Here is a 17,348-nt window from a genome sequence, read left to right on the forward strand (position 1 = left end):
GAATATAATCCCAACCTACTCAGTCTCTCCTCATAAGCCAACGCCCTCAACTCCAGAATCATCCTAGTGAACCTCCTCTGCACCCTCTCCAGTGCCAGTACATCCTTTCTCAAGTAAGGAGACCAAAACTGCACACAGTACTGCAGGTATGGACTCACCAGCCCCTTGTACAGCTGCAATGTAACCAGTCTGCTTTTAAATTCATTCCCTTTAGCAATGAAGGACAAAACTCCATTTGCCTTCCTTATTACTTGTTGTACTTGCAGACAAACCTTCTGTGACTCTTGCCCAAGACACCCAGGTCCATCTGCACAGCAGTATGTTGCAACTTTTTACCATTCAAGTAATAATCCTTATTATTATTCTTACCAAAATGTATGACTTCACATTTATTAACATTGTATTCCATCTGCCAGACCTTTGCCCACTCACCCAATGTATCTGTGCTCCTCTGCGAAGTTTCACAGTCCTCTGTACACTTTGCTCTGCCACTCATCTTAGTGTCATTTGCAAACTTTGACACCCTACATGTGGCTCCACACTCCATGTCATCAATATAAATTGTAAATAACTGTGGTCCCAACACCGATCCCTGAGGCATACCACTAGTCACTGATTGCCAGCCAGGATAATATTCATTTATCCCCATTCTTTGCTTCCTGTTAGACAATCAATCCTCTATCTATGCTAATACTCTACACCTAACTGCATGCATCCTTATCTTACACAGCAGCCTCTTGTGCAGCACCTTGTCAAAGGCCTTTTGGAAATCTAGGTACACCACGTCCACGGGGTCCCCATTGTCCACCTTACTTGTAATGCCTTCATAGAATTCCAAAAGATTTGTTAAGTATGACCCACCCTTCATGAACCCATGATGTGCCTGCTCAATGGGGCAATTTCTATCGAGATGCCTTGCTTTTCTTCCTCGATAATAGACTTAAGCATCTTCTCCACTGCAGAAGTTAAGCTAACTGGTCCGTAATTCTCCATCTTTTGTCTACCTCCCTTTTTAAACAATGGCACCTCACTTGCTGTTTTCCAATCTGCTGGGACTGCCACAGAGTACAGCGAATTTTGGAAAATTACCGCCAGTGCACCTGCTGTTACTCCTGCCATCTCTCTTAGTATCTTGGGATGCATTCCATCAGGGCCAGGAGACTTATCAATCCTTAGCTCCATTAGCTTGCCCAGCACTAGCTCTTCAGTAATAATGATTGCTTCCAGGTCCTTACCAACCTTCGTCTCCTTGTCAAGCACTGGCATGTTATTCGTGTCCTCCACTGTGAAGACTGAAACAAAATAACTGTTCAGTGCCTCGGCCATTTCCTCATATCCCATAACTAAATCCCTTTTCTCATCCTCTAAAGGGCCAACATTTACTGTAGCCACTCTTTTTTTAAATTTTATCTAATTGCAGAAACTTTTGCTATCTGTCTTTATATTCTGTGCTACTTTTTCTCATGTTATAGCTTTTTCTTTGCAGCTCTTGTTGTTACTTTCTGTTGACCTTTCCAGTTTTCCCAGTCTTCTAGTTTCCTGCTGATCTTGGCTACTTTGTATGCCTTCTCTTTCAGTTTGATATCCTCCCTTATTTCCTGAGACACCCACGGCAGGTTACCCCTTTTCCTTACAGTCCTTCCTTTTCACTGGAATATACTTTTGCTGAGCATTTTGAAAAATTGCTTTGAAAGTCCTCAACTGTCCCACCATAAAATCTTCATTTCCTATCTACTTGAGCCAAGTCCTCCCTCATTCTGTTGTAGTCTCCCTTGTTAAATTACAGGACCCTGGTATTGGATTTTATCACACTTTCCACCTGTATTGTAAATTCAACCATACTGTGATTGCCCTTTCCAAGAGGATCTCTAACTATGAGGTCATTAATTATTCCCGTCTCATTACACAGGACCAGATCTAGGATAGCTTGCTTCCTTGTCAGTTCCATTACATACTGTTCAAGAAAACTATCACGGATACATTCAATGAACCCCTCCTCAAGACTACCTTAACTGAGCTGGGGTTTGACCAATCTACATGTAGATTAAAATCCCCCATGATAATTGCCGTACCATTTTTCCAGGCATTAGTTATTTCTTATTGCCTGCCCTAATAATTTGGTGGGCTATAGACTACGCCTATCAGTGACTTTTTCCTCTTAGAATTTCTAATTTCCACCCAAATGGATTCAACCTCATCCTCCATAGAACCTATGTCAACTCTCAGCACCGTTCTGATGTCATCCTTGAATATCAGAGACACATCACCTCCCTTACCTTCCTGTCTGCCCTTCCCAATGGTCTGGTACCCCTAGATATTTAACTTCCAGTCATGACCACCCTGTAACCATGTCTCTGTACTGGCTACTAAATCGTTAACTCATCACCTTTATTATGAATGCTACGAGAATTCAGGTAAAGTGCCCTTATGCTAGCTTTCTTACCCTTGTGATTTCCAACATCTCTAATAATATCTTCTGAGTTATCCTTCCTTTTTACTTCAAAGTTTGGGAGAAGATTTGTAGCTCGGGTGCTCGTTGTTGTGGTTCTGTTCGCTGAGCTGGGAATTTGTCTTGCAAACGTTTCGTCCCCTGTCTAGGTGACATCCTCAGTGCTTGGGAGCCTCCTGTGAAGCGCTTCTGTGATATTTCCTCCGGCATTTATTGTGGCCTGTCTCTGCCGCTTCCGGTTGTCAGTTCGAGCTGTCCGCTGTAGTGGCCGGTATATTGGGTCCAGGTCGATGTGTTTGTTGATAGAGTCTGTGGACCAAGTCCTAAACTATGAAAGCAACCACCCCAACACACACAAACGAAGTTGCATCAGGACACTGTTCTAAAGGGCCACAACACACTGCAGCACACCAGAACTACAAAAACAGGAAGAGGAACACCTATACAAAGTATTCGCCAAAAACGGATACCCTCGCAATTTCATCAACAGATGCCTAAGGGAGAGACAACGGAACGAGGACATGCCGCAACCCAAAGGACTAGCCACACTACCATACATCAGGAGTATTTCTGAACTGACAGCCAGACTACTGCGACCACTAGGACTCATAACAGCACACAAACCGACAGCCACGCTCAGACAACAACTCACCAAAACAAAGGACCCGATACCCAACATGAACAAAACTAATGCAGTGTACAAAATCCCATGCAAGGACTGCACAAAACACTACATCGGACAAACAGGAAGACAGTTAACGATCCGTATACACGAACACCAACTAGCCACGAAACGTCACGACTAGCTATCCTTAGTAGCCACACACACAGACGACAAGCAACATGAATTCGACTGGGACAACACTACCATTATAGGGCAAGCCAAACAGAGAACAGCCAGGGAATTCCTAGAGGCATGGCACTCATCCACAGATTCCTTTTTACTTCTTTCTGGATGTGTTTTGTCTGCTTGTTTGGGTTTGTTCCTCAAACAAAACCCAAACAAGCAGACAAAACACATTCAGAAACCCTAGCCATTCTCCCCTACATCAAAGACATCTTGGAAATGACTTCCAGACTACTCAGACCTCTTGGCATCATGGTAGCCCATAAACCCACCAACACACTAAAACAGCAGCTAATGAACTTGAAAGACCCTATACAGACAACAAGCAAAACTAATGTCATTTACAAAATGCCTTACAAGAACTGTAACAAATGCTACATTGGACAAACAGGTAGAAAACTAGCCACCAGGATGCATGAACACCAACTAGCCACAAAACGACATGACCTGCTCTCACTAGTATCCTTACATACAGCTGAGGAAGGACACCGCTTCAACTGGGACAACACATCCATCCAAGGACAAGCCAAACAGAGACACACACAAGGATTCCTACAAGCATGGCATTCCAACCAGAACTCCATTAACAAACACATTGACTTGGATCCTATTTACCACCCCCTGGGAAAAAGAACAGGAAATTACATCACCAACCCAAGGAAACCTAAACACACAAATAGAAAGCGGGCTTCATCTGGAGGCTCACTGAAGGTGTTACCTAGTATAGTGACAAAACATCTGAAAACGAACCTTCCAGCTCAGCGAGTAAACCTGCATCCAGAACCTTATCCTGAGTTACACATCTTCGCAAAACTCACTTACCTTTTCATTTATCACCATACTCCTTGTTTTCCCTTTCCCTATTCCTAGACTCACTAGTTGATGTCCTAGTGACCACTCTATTTATCCTTTTTGCTACAATGCAGGTTCCAGATCGGTTCAGGTGAAGACCGTCCCATCGGTATAGATCCCCCGGTCCCAGTACTGATGCCAATGCCCAATGAAATGGAACCCCTCTTTCCACACCACTGCATTAGTCACGTGTTTAATTCCCTAATTTTCGTATCCTTAAGCCAATTTGCACATGGCTCAGGCAGTAATCCGGAGATTATGACCCTCGAGGACCTATTCCTTAATTTTGTTCCTCGTGCTTGATAAATAATAAAAATCATTTGAATATTACAATGACTACCTAAGCAGATCCAAAGCTGGGAATTCTCCAATAAATATCACATATCCTGACTTCCTAAACTTGTCCACTATCTACAAGGAACAAGTTAGGATTGTGATGAAATCCTCTCCATTTGCCTGGATGAGTGCAGCTCCAACAACACACAAGAAAACTATTCAGGACAAAGCTGTCAGCTTGATTGGCACTCCATCTACTATCTCCACTCAACATTGATGTGCTATAGCAGCAACGTTAACTAGGTGCACTGAAAAATTTCATCACAGCTCCTTCAGACTTTTGTTTTCAAACTTGCAACCTCTGTCACTTAGAATGACAAGCCAACAGATGCTTATGAACACAGTTGCCAGCAATTTCTCCACTACTGTTCCTTCATTGTTGCAGGCTCAGAATCCTGAGGTTCACCTCTCAATATAAAGGAGCAGAATTAGATCATTTACCCCTTCAAGTCTGCTGATATATTTCTCAACTCTGTCTGTGCTTATCCCACATGGACTGTTCAAAGGGGCTGCTGGCCATCACCATCTCATAAATGCTATCTTCATCAGTGACTTCCACTTTGAAAACTCTCAGACTCAGGATAAGGGATCAGCCATTTAGAACTGAGATGAGGTGAGATTTCCTCACTTAAAGAATCTTAGAATGCTCAATCCCAGCTGGCCACAGATGCTCCGTCATTGGATAGGTCCAGTACAGAGATCAATAGATTTTTGAGTAAAGCTACAAACAGTCCCTTAACAAGGTTCCACTATTATAGTTCCAGATAGGGTCCCCCAAATTGTCAGTCTCCTGGGTAATGAAGAACAGGTACTTCATTATTCAACTCCCCCTCTTCAGTTGAAGACAAGGTTAATCCCTTGCACAAAATCAGAAATTTCTGGAGAAACACAGCAGATCTGGCAGCATCTGTGGGAAAAAAAGAAAACCCAACATTTTGGGACCAGCAACCCTCTTCAGAACTTGGGGTGCTGATGACTGTGCTTTTTCTCCAAAAATGCTGCCAGACCTGCTGAGTTTATCCAGTAATTTATTCCTCAGTTGAAGATTTCCATCATCCACAGATCTGGTTTTATTATCTCTCGTTATTTGGCTTTCTTCTGAACCAAATTAATTTGGGGCATCACAGTGGGTCAGTGATTAGCATTGCTGCCTCACAGCGCCAGGGACCTGGGTTCGATCCAGGATGACTGCGTGTGTGGAGTTTGCACACACCGTGTCTGTGTGGGCTTCCTTTGGGTGCTCTGGTTTCCTCCCATAGTCCAAAGATATGCAGGTCAGGTGAACTGGCCATGCTAAATTGCCCAGTGTTCAGGGATGTGTAGGTTAGGTGCATTAGTCAGGGGGGGAATGTAGAATATTATGGGACTGGGTGGGTTATTCTTTGGAGGGTCAGTGTAGACTTGCTGGGCCGAAGGGCCTAAAGAAAAAAACAATTTTGTAAGACCATAATATAAAGGAGCAGAATTAGATCATTCACCCCATCAAGTCGGCTGATACGTTTCTCAACCCCATTCTCCTGTCTTCTCCCTATACCCTTGATTCCCTTTCTTAAATTAAGAACTTATCTATATCTGTCTTAAATATACTCAATAACTTGCTCTCCACTGCTCTCTGTTGCAATTGGTTCCAAAGATTCACCGTCCTCTGGTGGAAGAAATTCCTTCTCATCTTAGTTCTAAAGGGTTATCCCTTCACTCTGAGGCTGTGCCTTCGGGTCCTAGTCTCTCCTACTAATAGAAACATCTTCTCTACATCTACTCTATCCAGGCCTCTAAGTATTCTGTAAGTTTCAGTCAGAACGTGGGTTCCTCTAGGTGCTCCAGTTTCCACCCACAATCTAAAGACATGCAGGTTAGGTGAATTGGCTGTGCTAAATTACCCATAGTGTTCAGGGATGTGTAGGTTTGGTGCATTGGTCAAGGGAAATGTAAAGTATTAGGGTAGGGGATAGGGTCAGGTTGGGATACTCTTTGGAAAGTCCGTGTGGACTTGTTAAACCAACATGGCCTGTTTCCACACCACTGGGATTCAATGATTCTATGAACCCCCTCATTGTTCTAAATTCCATTGAATACAGAACCAGAATTCTCAATTGCTCCTCATATGACAAGCCCTTCACCAAGGGATCATTCCTAAAATCCTCCTCTGGGCCCCCTTCAACACCAGCCAATCCTTTCTTAGATAAGAGGCCTGAAACTGCTCTCAATATTCCAAATGTGGTCTCAGTAGAGCCTTATACAGGCTCAACTGTACAGCACCTCTGGTCTTGTATTCTTACTCTCTCGAACTGAATGGTAACATTTCTTTTGTCTTCCTAACTGTCACCTAAACCTGCATGTTAATCTTAGGAGATGAGTTCAGGATACTCTTAAGTTTGTTTGTGTTTCAAATTTCTTACATCTTTTCCATTTAGAAAATAGTCAATGCCTCTTTTTTGTTCCTGCCAAAGTGTGTAACCTCACACTTTCCCACACTGTATTGCATCTGCCACTTCTTTGCCCACACCCATAGCCTGTTCAAGTTCTTCTGCAGCCTCTCTGCTTCCTCAACACTACCTGTGCTTCCACCTATCTTTGTATCACCTGTAAAATTATCAACAATACCCTCAGTTCCTTCGTCCAGATTGTTATAGTTGTCCAAACACAGTTCCCTGTGGAACTCCACTAGTCATCAGCTGCCATTCTGAAAAAGACACCTTGATCCCCATTCTCTGCCTTCTACCAGTCAGCCAATCCTGTATTCATACCAGTACCTTGTTCCTAACACATGGGCTGTCATTTTATTTCACAGCCTCCTAAGCAGCATCTTGTTGAAGGCCTTCTGAAAACCCAAATGGATCACTTCCATAAAATCATAAGACGTAAGAGCAGAACATGCAGGTTGAGTCCTTGATTAAGAAAGCGAATGCAATGTTGTCATTTATCTCAAGAGGGTTGGAATATAAAAGCACCGTTGTGCTACTGAGACTTTATAAAGCTCTGGTTAGGCCCCATTTGGAGTACTGTGTCCAGTTTTGGTCCCCACACCTCAGGAAGGACATACTGTCACTGGAGCGTGTCCAGCGGAGATTCACACGGATGATCCCTGGAATGGTAGGTCTAACATACGAGGAACGGCTGAGGATCCTGGGATTGTATTCATTGGAGTTTAGAAGATTAAGGGGAGATCTAATAGAAACTTACACGATTGAATGGCGGAGTGGACTCGATGGGCCGAATGGCCTTACTTCCGCTCCTATGTCTTTTGGTCTTAAATGAGGCCATTCGGCTCTTTGAATCTGCTCAGCCATTCAATCATGGCTGATAGGTTTCTCAACCCCATTCTCCTGCTTTCTCCCCATAATCTTTGATCCCCCTTAACAAGCAAGAAGCTATCTGTCTCTGTCTTAAAAGTAGTCAATGATCTGGCCTCCACAGTCTTCTGTGGGAATGAATTCCATAGATTCACCACTGTCTGGCTGAAGGAGTTTCACCTGATCTCCGTTCTAAGAGCCTTCCTTTTATTCTAAGGCTTTGCCCTTAGGTCCTAGTCTCTCCTAATGAAACATCTTTCCAATGTTCACTCTATCCAGGCCTTTGACTATTCTGTACGTTTTAATTAAATCCTCCCTCATCCTTCTAAACTCCATTGAGCATAGACCCTGATTCCACATGTTAAGCCTGGGATCATTCCCATGAACCTCCTCTGGACCCGCTCTTTTCCACTAGCACTGTGTTGTCCAACTTGCTCATTATCTCTTCAGAAGGTTCTAACAGATTTGTCAATCATGACCTCCCCTTGAAGAAGCTGTGCTGACTCAATTCTATTTTACCATGCACTCCAAGTACTCTGCAATCTCCTCCTTAATAATGGACTTTCAATTGTACTAACAACTGAGATTAGGCTAACTGGCCTTTTGTTTCTTACCTGCCTCCCTCCCTCCTTAAACAGAGGGGTTACATAACAATTTTCCAATCCTCTGGGACCCTGTCTGACTCTAGTGATTCCTGAAAGATCACCAATACCTCCACCAAAATCTCCTCTGTAATCTTTTCAGAACACTGGGTTGTAGTCATCTGGTCCAGTGATTTATCCCCCTTTAGGTCTTTCAGCTTCCCCAACATCATTTCCTTATAAATGTCACCGTACTCACCTCTGCCACCTGACTGTTTTGAAGTTCTGCAATGCTACAAGTGTATTCCACTGTGAAGACTGAGGCAAGTATACAGTTCCTCTGTTATTTCTTTGTTTCCCATTGCTACTTCTCCAGCCTCATCTTCCTATGGCCCAATGTCCACTGTTGCCTCTATCTTACCTTCTTTGTATCTAACAGTTTCAACAGTGGGCAGTTACTTGAGAGTTAACTTGTACTGAGTAGGTAGGAAATGGTGTCTCCTGGCTCCATATACTTGAGATTCTCAGTTGACTCTGCAAGCTTTGGAAAGGTCAGCATTGGTTGGTTCTAAATGCTGGAGATCAAAAGCCTCTTCTAAGAATGCCAACCTTGAAGAAGTTCTCCTCTCACATTACTTATTAAGAGCTTATGTCCGAAACATCGAGTCTTCTAATCCTGTGATGCTGCTTGACCGGCTGTGCTTTTCCAACTTGGGTCTAAATGACACAAGTGAACATCAATTAATCCCTGGATGATACTAATCAAGAGCAATAAATTCTGGAGAACATCATTCTGCTGCAGCCATCAGTATCGTGATGTTGTATGTAATGATTTAGATTTTTGAAACATCTGAACTTCATTTTTTTAACCAAGTAAATAATTGCTGATTGTAGGGAGAATTGTGAAACAGCCTTCTGTTCTTACCAGTGTCACTTTCACCAGAACAACATTGTAGTCAGGTACAGTTGCAAGAGTCTCAGTACCTGTGACTTTTTTTGTGGGGACAGATGAGGAAAGTCATGTGGGAGATGTTCTGTTACTGTGAAGTGATGTAGACTTTTCCTGATTTTTTTTTCATGCAGTATTAACTGCTAATTTTAGCAGTAATTTACAGACAATTCAATGATTTTCAATACTTTTGTTTTTTTACAGGTTATAATCTGTACGGATGGTCGAGCTAACACCATCTTGGGAAATCTGGAGGACATCAAAGATGATAAGATTTATCAATCCTCGAAGCTTTTCTACAGTCACCTTGCTGAATATGCAATGATGCAGGGGTAAGTACCATTTGTGTACAATGGATCCTGCTGCAGTTATGGGGTTACCAGTTACACTGTGCTAATCTGTGTTACAGTCTTCACCTCTGCAGGAGTCATCCTCAAGTTGGTAGACATTGATTACTGGGCTGCTGCAAGGATCACTGTGTGGGATCCAGCTGTTCATGATCTCCATCAATGATTTAGATGCAGAGGCCAAATGTAATATTTCCAAGTTTGTTAATAACAAAAAGTTAGGATGGAATGCAAGTTCTGAAAGTGATGCAAAGAGGCTTCACCATTTATGTGAGTGGGAAAAGACATAGCAGCTGGAATATAATTTAATAAATAACATGGTTACCTGTGAGGTGATGCAGTTCGTAAGGAGAATCTAAGGTGCAGTGTATTTCTGATATGTTGAGTGTGATTTTCCAACATTCTGTGAGAATGTAACCTTCAGCGTATACTCCATTCTAAAACTGCTCATTATGGCATTCAATTGAAATGTTCAATTCTGCCCAGCAATAGGGGAGGGGCTTTTGATTGGTCACTCAGGTCAAGTTAGGAGTTACTGAAGAGGAATTCAAACGCAGTCGGTGAAGATGTGAAAGGGGGATCACAGTAGCTTCCATGTTAAAGTTAGCTTTGCTGCTGTGCGGGTACCTAACCTACACTGATTCTATGTTAAAGACTCGCAATGGGGTTGAGAGCAGTTTGAATCCTTTGTGTTGTTAGAAGTCAGGAGAAGTTCTAGGAATTAATAGACTGCTAACTGGATGAGTAAGGATTCAAAGGAGTAGGAATTATGAGCAGAAATACTTCAGTGCAGCGAGAAGTATGGAGGAGGTAAAAAAACCCTGCAAACTGTGTTTGTTTGATGCAGCTAAGCAAGATTGGACTATGGGAGAATAATCCGAGGGGCATGACTACCTTGGCGAATCTAGCTGGCTGTGAAGAGCTGACGTTATATCTGTGAGTGAGATAGTTCAGGGTAGGATAGACCCAGCAAAGGAGGGTGATCAACCAGAACAGGAATAATTGTTGAGGCAGTCCATGATGAAGTGGTTCTTTTGAGGGATACCAGACTGACAAAAGTGAAAAATATTAATCCATTATAAAGCTTACTGCAATTTGATATCATTAATGTTTGGGGGGATTTTTCTGAGAAATCTGTGGGATTTATCTTGATCACCTTTGCTTTCAGTTGTTCATCGTGAGGTGTTCTGTGATGGTCCATTGTCTGTATTTATCATATTAATTTTGCTACTAAGAGGACAGATTACTGTCCTAACATTGTATATTGGCGTTTATTATTGTTTGTTCCAAACCATAGGTTACAAAGCAGAAAGAGGCTATTCAGTTCACCAATTAAGGCGTTAGATAATTATTTGGTTAGGAATAGTATAAAATGATATGGGGAAAAGGCAGAAGATTATTTTGTGCCAGTGATACTCCTTTGATGAGCCAGTGCAGATACAATGGGCCAAATGGCCTCCCTCTGTGCAGTAAAAATTCTGTGATTCTGTATGTTGTTATAGTTAAGTTAATTAGTTAGTTTTGCGCTCCACAGTCATAACTCTTACTAACTGTGCACACATGAAAGACATGATTTCCTGAGTGATCTTATCAATTTGTCCCAATAGCAGAGGATTAGATTAGATTAGATTACTTACAGTGTGGAAACAGGCCCTTCGGCCCAACAAGTCCATACCGCCCCGCTGAAGCACAACCCACCCATACCCCTACATCTACCCCTTACCTAATACTACGGGCAATTTAACATGCCCAATTCACCTAACCTGCGGACTGTGGGAGGAAACCGGAGCACCCGGAGGAAACCCACGCAGACACGGGGAGAATGTGCAAACTCCACACAGTCAGTCACCTGAGGCGGGAATTGAACCCAGGTCTCTGGCGCTGTGAGGCAGCAGTGCTAACCACTATGCCACCGTGCCGCCCTAAAGAATTAAAGAATAAAGAATTAAAGTGCTTGGACTAAGGAAAAGGTAATGGAGGGAGGCAGGTCATACCTGTGGCTATCCCCATCTCAAACAGGTATGTTTTTGTGGAAAATTTTAAGGGTTGATGGACTCTCGAAAATGTAGCACGGACAGCCAAGTTTCTGGTACTGAGACTGGCTCTAATGTAATGAGGGGTGCGTCGGGTTCCAAGCAGTTGATTGTGATAGGGGAATCTCTAGTCAGAGGCACAGACAGGTATTTATGTGGCTGACACCAAGACATAAAATTGGTGTGTTGCCTCCCTGGTGCGAGGATCAAGGCTATCTCAGAGTGCATAATATTCTCAAAGGGTAGAGAGAGACCAACAGGAAGTTGTTGTACAATTAGAACTAACGACACAGGGAAGTCATGATATAGAGGTGCTGGTGTTGGACTGTGGTGGACAAAGTTAAAAGCACAGAACACCAAGTTATAGTACAGCAGGTTTATTTGAGAATGCAAGCTTTCATCAGGTAGCTAGTGGGGCAGGATCATAAGATACAAAATTTATAAGTAAAAGAACAAAGTGTATTGTAACTGATGTGATGTATTAGATAAACCTCGATTGCTGTTAAGTTTGTAATCATTTAGAATGGGGAATAAGGTTTTGATTGATTAATATGTAAATCCCAGAATTTACTGTCCTTAAATAACTAAAGGTTTCATCAGTGTATAAAATTTTAAAAAGTGAAAAACCGTAATGATCACCTCAGGAGACAGACACTTGATAACGATTGATAGGATAGACTTCGTTGTCCAGTACTTCCCGGAAGCCATGTTCTTTGCAGCCTGCAACACATTATCAATGAGGATGAGCATCTCACCAAGATCTTCCCTGTGCTTCCACTACTCACCTTTAAACAACCGCCAAACCTTAAACAGACCATTGTTCACAACAAAATGCCTAGCCTTCAGGACAGTATCGACCACAACACTGTACAACACTGTCATGGATGTTTCAGAGTATTGACATGGATGTACCCATTATGTGTGGGGTGACCACACACTACGTGTGCAGCAAATATTCATGTGACTCGGCCAACATTGTCTGTTGCATATGCTGCATGCAAGGATGCCCCAATACATGGTACATTGGTGAGACCAAGCAGACGCTACGACAACGGATGAATTGACACCGCACAACACTCGCCAGACAGGGATGTTCCCTCCCAGTCGCGGAACATGTCACATTACAGATGACAGCACTACACTGTTTTCTCTGTCTGTCTGTCTGTCTGTCACTCGCTCTCTCTTTCCCTCTCTCTCACTCTTTCTTTTTTCTCTCTCTCTCACACTCACACACTCACACTCACACATTCACACACACACACTCTCCCCCTCACACTCACGCACATATAAGTTTATGCAGTGAATTTACATTTGCAAATTTGTATTTGCTGAAACATTCTATTCTGTAGGCGCACAGTCAATTTCATAAATTTCATAAATTCCTACTTTGGAAATAAAGCCAGTCTGAGTCCAGGTTTGGACACAGACTCTAACCTCACATTTTTTAATGTATTGTCTAAGGTGAGATGTCACTTTTTTTAATATACTGATAAAACCTTAAGTTATCTTGGGGCAGTGATTTGAAAGAAGTTTTGGGATTTAAATATTAATCAAAACCATCTAAGTGATTATAGACTAAACAGCCATCTGGGTTTGTCTACTGCATCACATCAGTAGTATGGCACTTTACTCTTTTGCTGTAAATTCTGTGTCCTATGTATCCTACCTCACTGACTACCTGACGGAATAGCACTCCGAAAGCTTGTACTTTCAAATAAACCTGTTGGACTACAACCTGGTGCCATGTGATTTGTAACTTTGACGCAGGGAAGAGAAGAGGATGATATTCTGACGAGAGAATGCAGGAAACTAGGCAGGAGTTTAAAAAGAAGATCTTTGAGGGGAGTAATAACTAGATTACTGTTGGTGCAACGAGTTAGTGAGGGTAGAAATAGGAGGATAGAGCAGATGAATGCATGGCTGAGGAGCTGGTGCAGGGAGAAGAGTTCACATTTTTAGATCACTGGAATCTTTTTTGGGGTAGAAGTGGCCTGTATTAGAAGGACGGATTGCACCTGAATTGCAAGGGGATTAAATACTGGCGGGGAGATTTGCTCGGGCTGGTCAGGGGAATTTAAACTAATAAGGAGGAGGTGAGACTTAGGGAGATAATGAGGCTGATACATTTGGGAAAAGGAGCAAGTCAAACAGTCAGGGTAGGAGGAATAAAGCAGAGAATGAGGTAGGACTGATAAGTTACTCTATTTATTTCAATACAAGGGGCATAGCAGGTAAGGCAGATGAATTCAGGACCTGATTGGGAACATTGGACTGAGCTATCACAGCAATTCCAGAGTTATGGCTCAGGTATGGACATCACAGGCAGCTTAGTGTTCCAGGGTATAGATGCTATAGGAAGGATAGAAAAGGGAACAAGAGAGGAGGGGGAGTGTTGTTTTTGATTATGGATAACATTACGGCTGTACTTGGGGAGGATATTCCTGGGAATATGTCAGGGAAGATATTTGGGGGAAACTGAGAAATAAGAGATGATCACTTTTTTGGGATTTTACTATAGAACCCCTCCAATAGTCATCAAGAAATTGAGAAGTTTGTAAGGAGATTTCAGTTATTTGTATGAATATTGGATTGCTATGGTAGGGGATTTTAACTTTGCAAGTATAGACTGGGACTACCAATGGAAGGGCTTGGATGGAGAGGAATTGTTAAGGGTGTTCAGTCCTGATGAAGGGTCATGCCTGAAATGTTGACTCTCCTGTATCTCAGATGCTGTCTGACCTTTTGTGCTTTTTCAAGCACCGCACCTTATTGACTCTTAAGTGTGTGCAAGAATTTTTTCTGATTCAGTATGTGGATGGATCTACTAGAGAAGGTGCAAAACTTGACCTAGTCTTGGGAAGTAAGGCAAAGCAGCTGATTGAAGTATCAGTGGGGCAGCAATTTAGGATCACCAACCATTATTCTATTAGTTTTAAAATAGTAATGGTAAAGGATAGACCAGATCTAAAAGTTAGAGTTCTCAGTTGGAGGAAGTCCAATTTTGATGATATTGGGCAAGAACTTTCAAAAACTGTTTGTGGGCAAATGTTTGCAAGTAAAGGAACAGCTGGAAAATTGGAAGCCTTCAAAAATGAGATAACAAGTGTCCAGGAACAGTATGTTATTGTTAGGGTGAAGGGCAAGGCTGGTAGGTATAGGGAGTGCTGGATGACTAAAGAAATTGAGGGTTTGGTCAAGAAAAAGAAGGAAGCATATGTCAGGTGTAGTCAGCAGAGATAGAGTGAATCCTTAGAAGAGTATAAAGGTAGAAGGAATATCCTTAAGATGGAAATCAGGAGGGTAAAAAGGGGACATGAGGCGGTTTTGGCAAATAGGGTTAAGGAGAATCCAAAGGACAAAAGAGTAACTTGGGAGAGAAAAGGGACCCTTAAAGATCAACAAGGCCGCCAGTGTGTGGAACCACAGGAGATGGGCGAGATACTAAATGAATATTTTGCATCAGTGTTATGGTGGTGAAAAATATAGAAGGTATGGAACATTAGGAAATAAATAGTGACGTCTTGAAAAATGTCCATGTTATAGAGGAGAAGGTGCTGGACAGCTTAAAGTGCATAAACCTGACCAAGTTGACCCTAAAACTCTGTGGGAAGCTAAGGAAGTGATTGTTGGACCCCTTGCTGAGATGTTTGTATCATCGATAGTCACAAGTGAGATGTCAGAAGAGAGGAGCTTGGCTAACGTGGTGCCACTATTTAAGAAATGGTGGTAAGGAAAGTCAGGGATCTACAGATTGGTGAGCCTGACCATTAATGGTAAGCAAGTTGGTAGAGGGAATCCTGAGGTGTGACGATGCTGTCAGTTTAAAAAGGTGATTTTGACCTTCATTTTTTTTAAGAGAAGTCGTAAGAGACAGACAGAATTGTCTGGAATGACCCTATTTTGACAATTGCAGGGGAGTGGCCAGTTCTCCCAGTTCAGGTTTTTTCTAGTTTGGTTTTGGTTTAGCTGCTTCAGCAGATGATCCCTGGCTGACTTTTCTTTCTGAAACCTCCCCTGCATCTAAGAACCTGTGCTTGAATTTGCATTTTGCCAAAGGGTGTATTTATGAGATGGTATGGGAACTTTAACAGCTCCTTAGATAAGTTCCTATGATGGAGGAGCAGGAAAATTGACATTTCGGACAGGAGCCCTTCATCAGGAATGATGAAAGGCTCCTGTCGGAAACATCGATTTTCTTGGGGCTCGGATGCCGCCTGACCTGTTGTTTTTCCAGCACCACCTCTAACCTTGACTCTAATCTCTAGCATCTGCAGTCCTCACTTTCTCCTATGTCGAGTCAGTTTAGTTTCCAATTGTTGAGATATTCTAAATTCCATTTTCTTTTGTTCGTATTTCAAGATGAATTTTTGTTCGTAGTGTTTAAATAAATTCTATATTGTTTAAAAACAGGTGGTTTGACCAGCTGCATTAGACCCGGAATATCCACTTCATATCTGCCTTTAAAATAAGAAAAGGTTGGGAACATGCTATCTTAAATATTTGGGGGGGGTGGGGAGGGGCGCTGTCTGGACTGGTCTATAACAGAGGGATAGATTTACATGCAATTGGAGAAGCAAAGACTAATCAAGGGTAGTCAAAATAGCTTTGTACATGAAAAACCATGTCTCACTAACTTACAGTTGAGTTTTTTGAAAAAGTAACGAAGACAATTGATGAGGGCAGAATGGTCAACATGATCTATATAGACTTCAGTAAGGCATTCAACAATGTCCTTCACAGAAAATGGGTTAGGTTAGGTCACATGAAATACAGGAAGAACCAGCCATTTGGATGCATACCTGTCTGTCTCCCAAGATAGAAGACAAAGGGTGATGTTCAAGCATTGATTTTTGGTCTTGAAGTCTGTGACCAGTGGTGTGTCACATGGGTTGGTGCTGGGTCTCCTGCTTTTCATTATTTATATAAATGATTTGGATGTAAACACAGGAGGTATGGTTAGTAACTTTGCCGATGCCACAAAATTGGAGGTGTAGTGGATAGCGAAGAACGTTACCTCAGATTACAACGGGATCTTGATCAGTTGGGCCAGTGGGCTGAGAAGTGGCAGATGGAGTTTAATTCAGATAAATGCAAGGTGCTACATTTTGGAAATGCAAATCTTAGCAGGACTTATACACTTAATGTTAAGGTCCTAGGGAGTGTTGCTGACCAAAGAAACCTTGGAGTGCAGGTTCATAGTTCCTTGAAAGTGGAGTCGCAGGTAGATAGGATAGTGAAGAAGGCGTTTGGTATGCTTTCCTTTATTCATCATAGTATTGAGTATAGGAGCTGGAGGTCCCGTTGCAGCTGTACAGGACATTGGTTAAGCACTTTTGGAATATTGCGTGCAATTCTGGGCTCCTTCCTTTCGGAAAGATGTTGTGAAACTTGAGATTAGATTTACAAGAATATTGCCAGGGTTGGAGGATTTGAGCTATAGGGAGAGGTTGAATAGGCTAGAGCTGTTTTTCCCTGTAGCATCGGAGGCTGAGGGGTGACGTTATAGGGGTTTATAAAATCATGAGGGGGATGGGTAGGATAAATAGACAAAGGCTTTTCCCTGGGATGGGGGAGTCCAGAACTAGAGGGCATAGGTTTAGGGTGAAGGGGAAAGATATAAAAGAGACCTAAGGGGCAACTTTTTCACGCAGAGGGTGGTAC

General features: G+C 42.4%; 1 protein-coding gene across 5 annotated transcripts in view; it reads left to right on the forward strand.

The window, feature by feature from the left end:
- Positions 1–17,348, forward strand: part of LOC140489444 (circularly permutated Ras protein 1-like) — a 111,522-nt gene that overhangs the window by 34,835 nt on the left and 59,339 nt on the right. For all 5 annotated transcript variants that reach the window (XR_011963130.1, XM_072589008.1, XM_072589009.1 and 2 more), the window contains one exon: positions 9,512–9,639. Coding sequence is in view for 4 of the 5 variants with exons in the window: in XM_072589008.1 (XP_072445109.1) it covers positions 9,512–9,639 (128 nt within the window). In the remaining variant the exon portion in view is untranslated. The remainder of the gene's footprint in view (positions 1–9,511; positions 9,640–17,348) is intronic.

Source organism: Chiloscyllium punctatum, chromosome 18 (assembly GCF_047496795.1).
Source record: "Chiloscyllium punctatum isolate Juve2018m chromosome 18, sChiPun1.3, whole genome shotgun sequence".
NCBI classification, from domain to species: domain Eukaryota; kingdom Metazoa; phylum Chordata; class Chondrichthyes; order Orectolobiformes; family Hemiscylliidae; genus Chiloscyllium; species Chiloscyllium punctatum.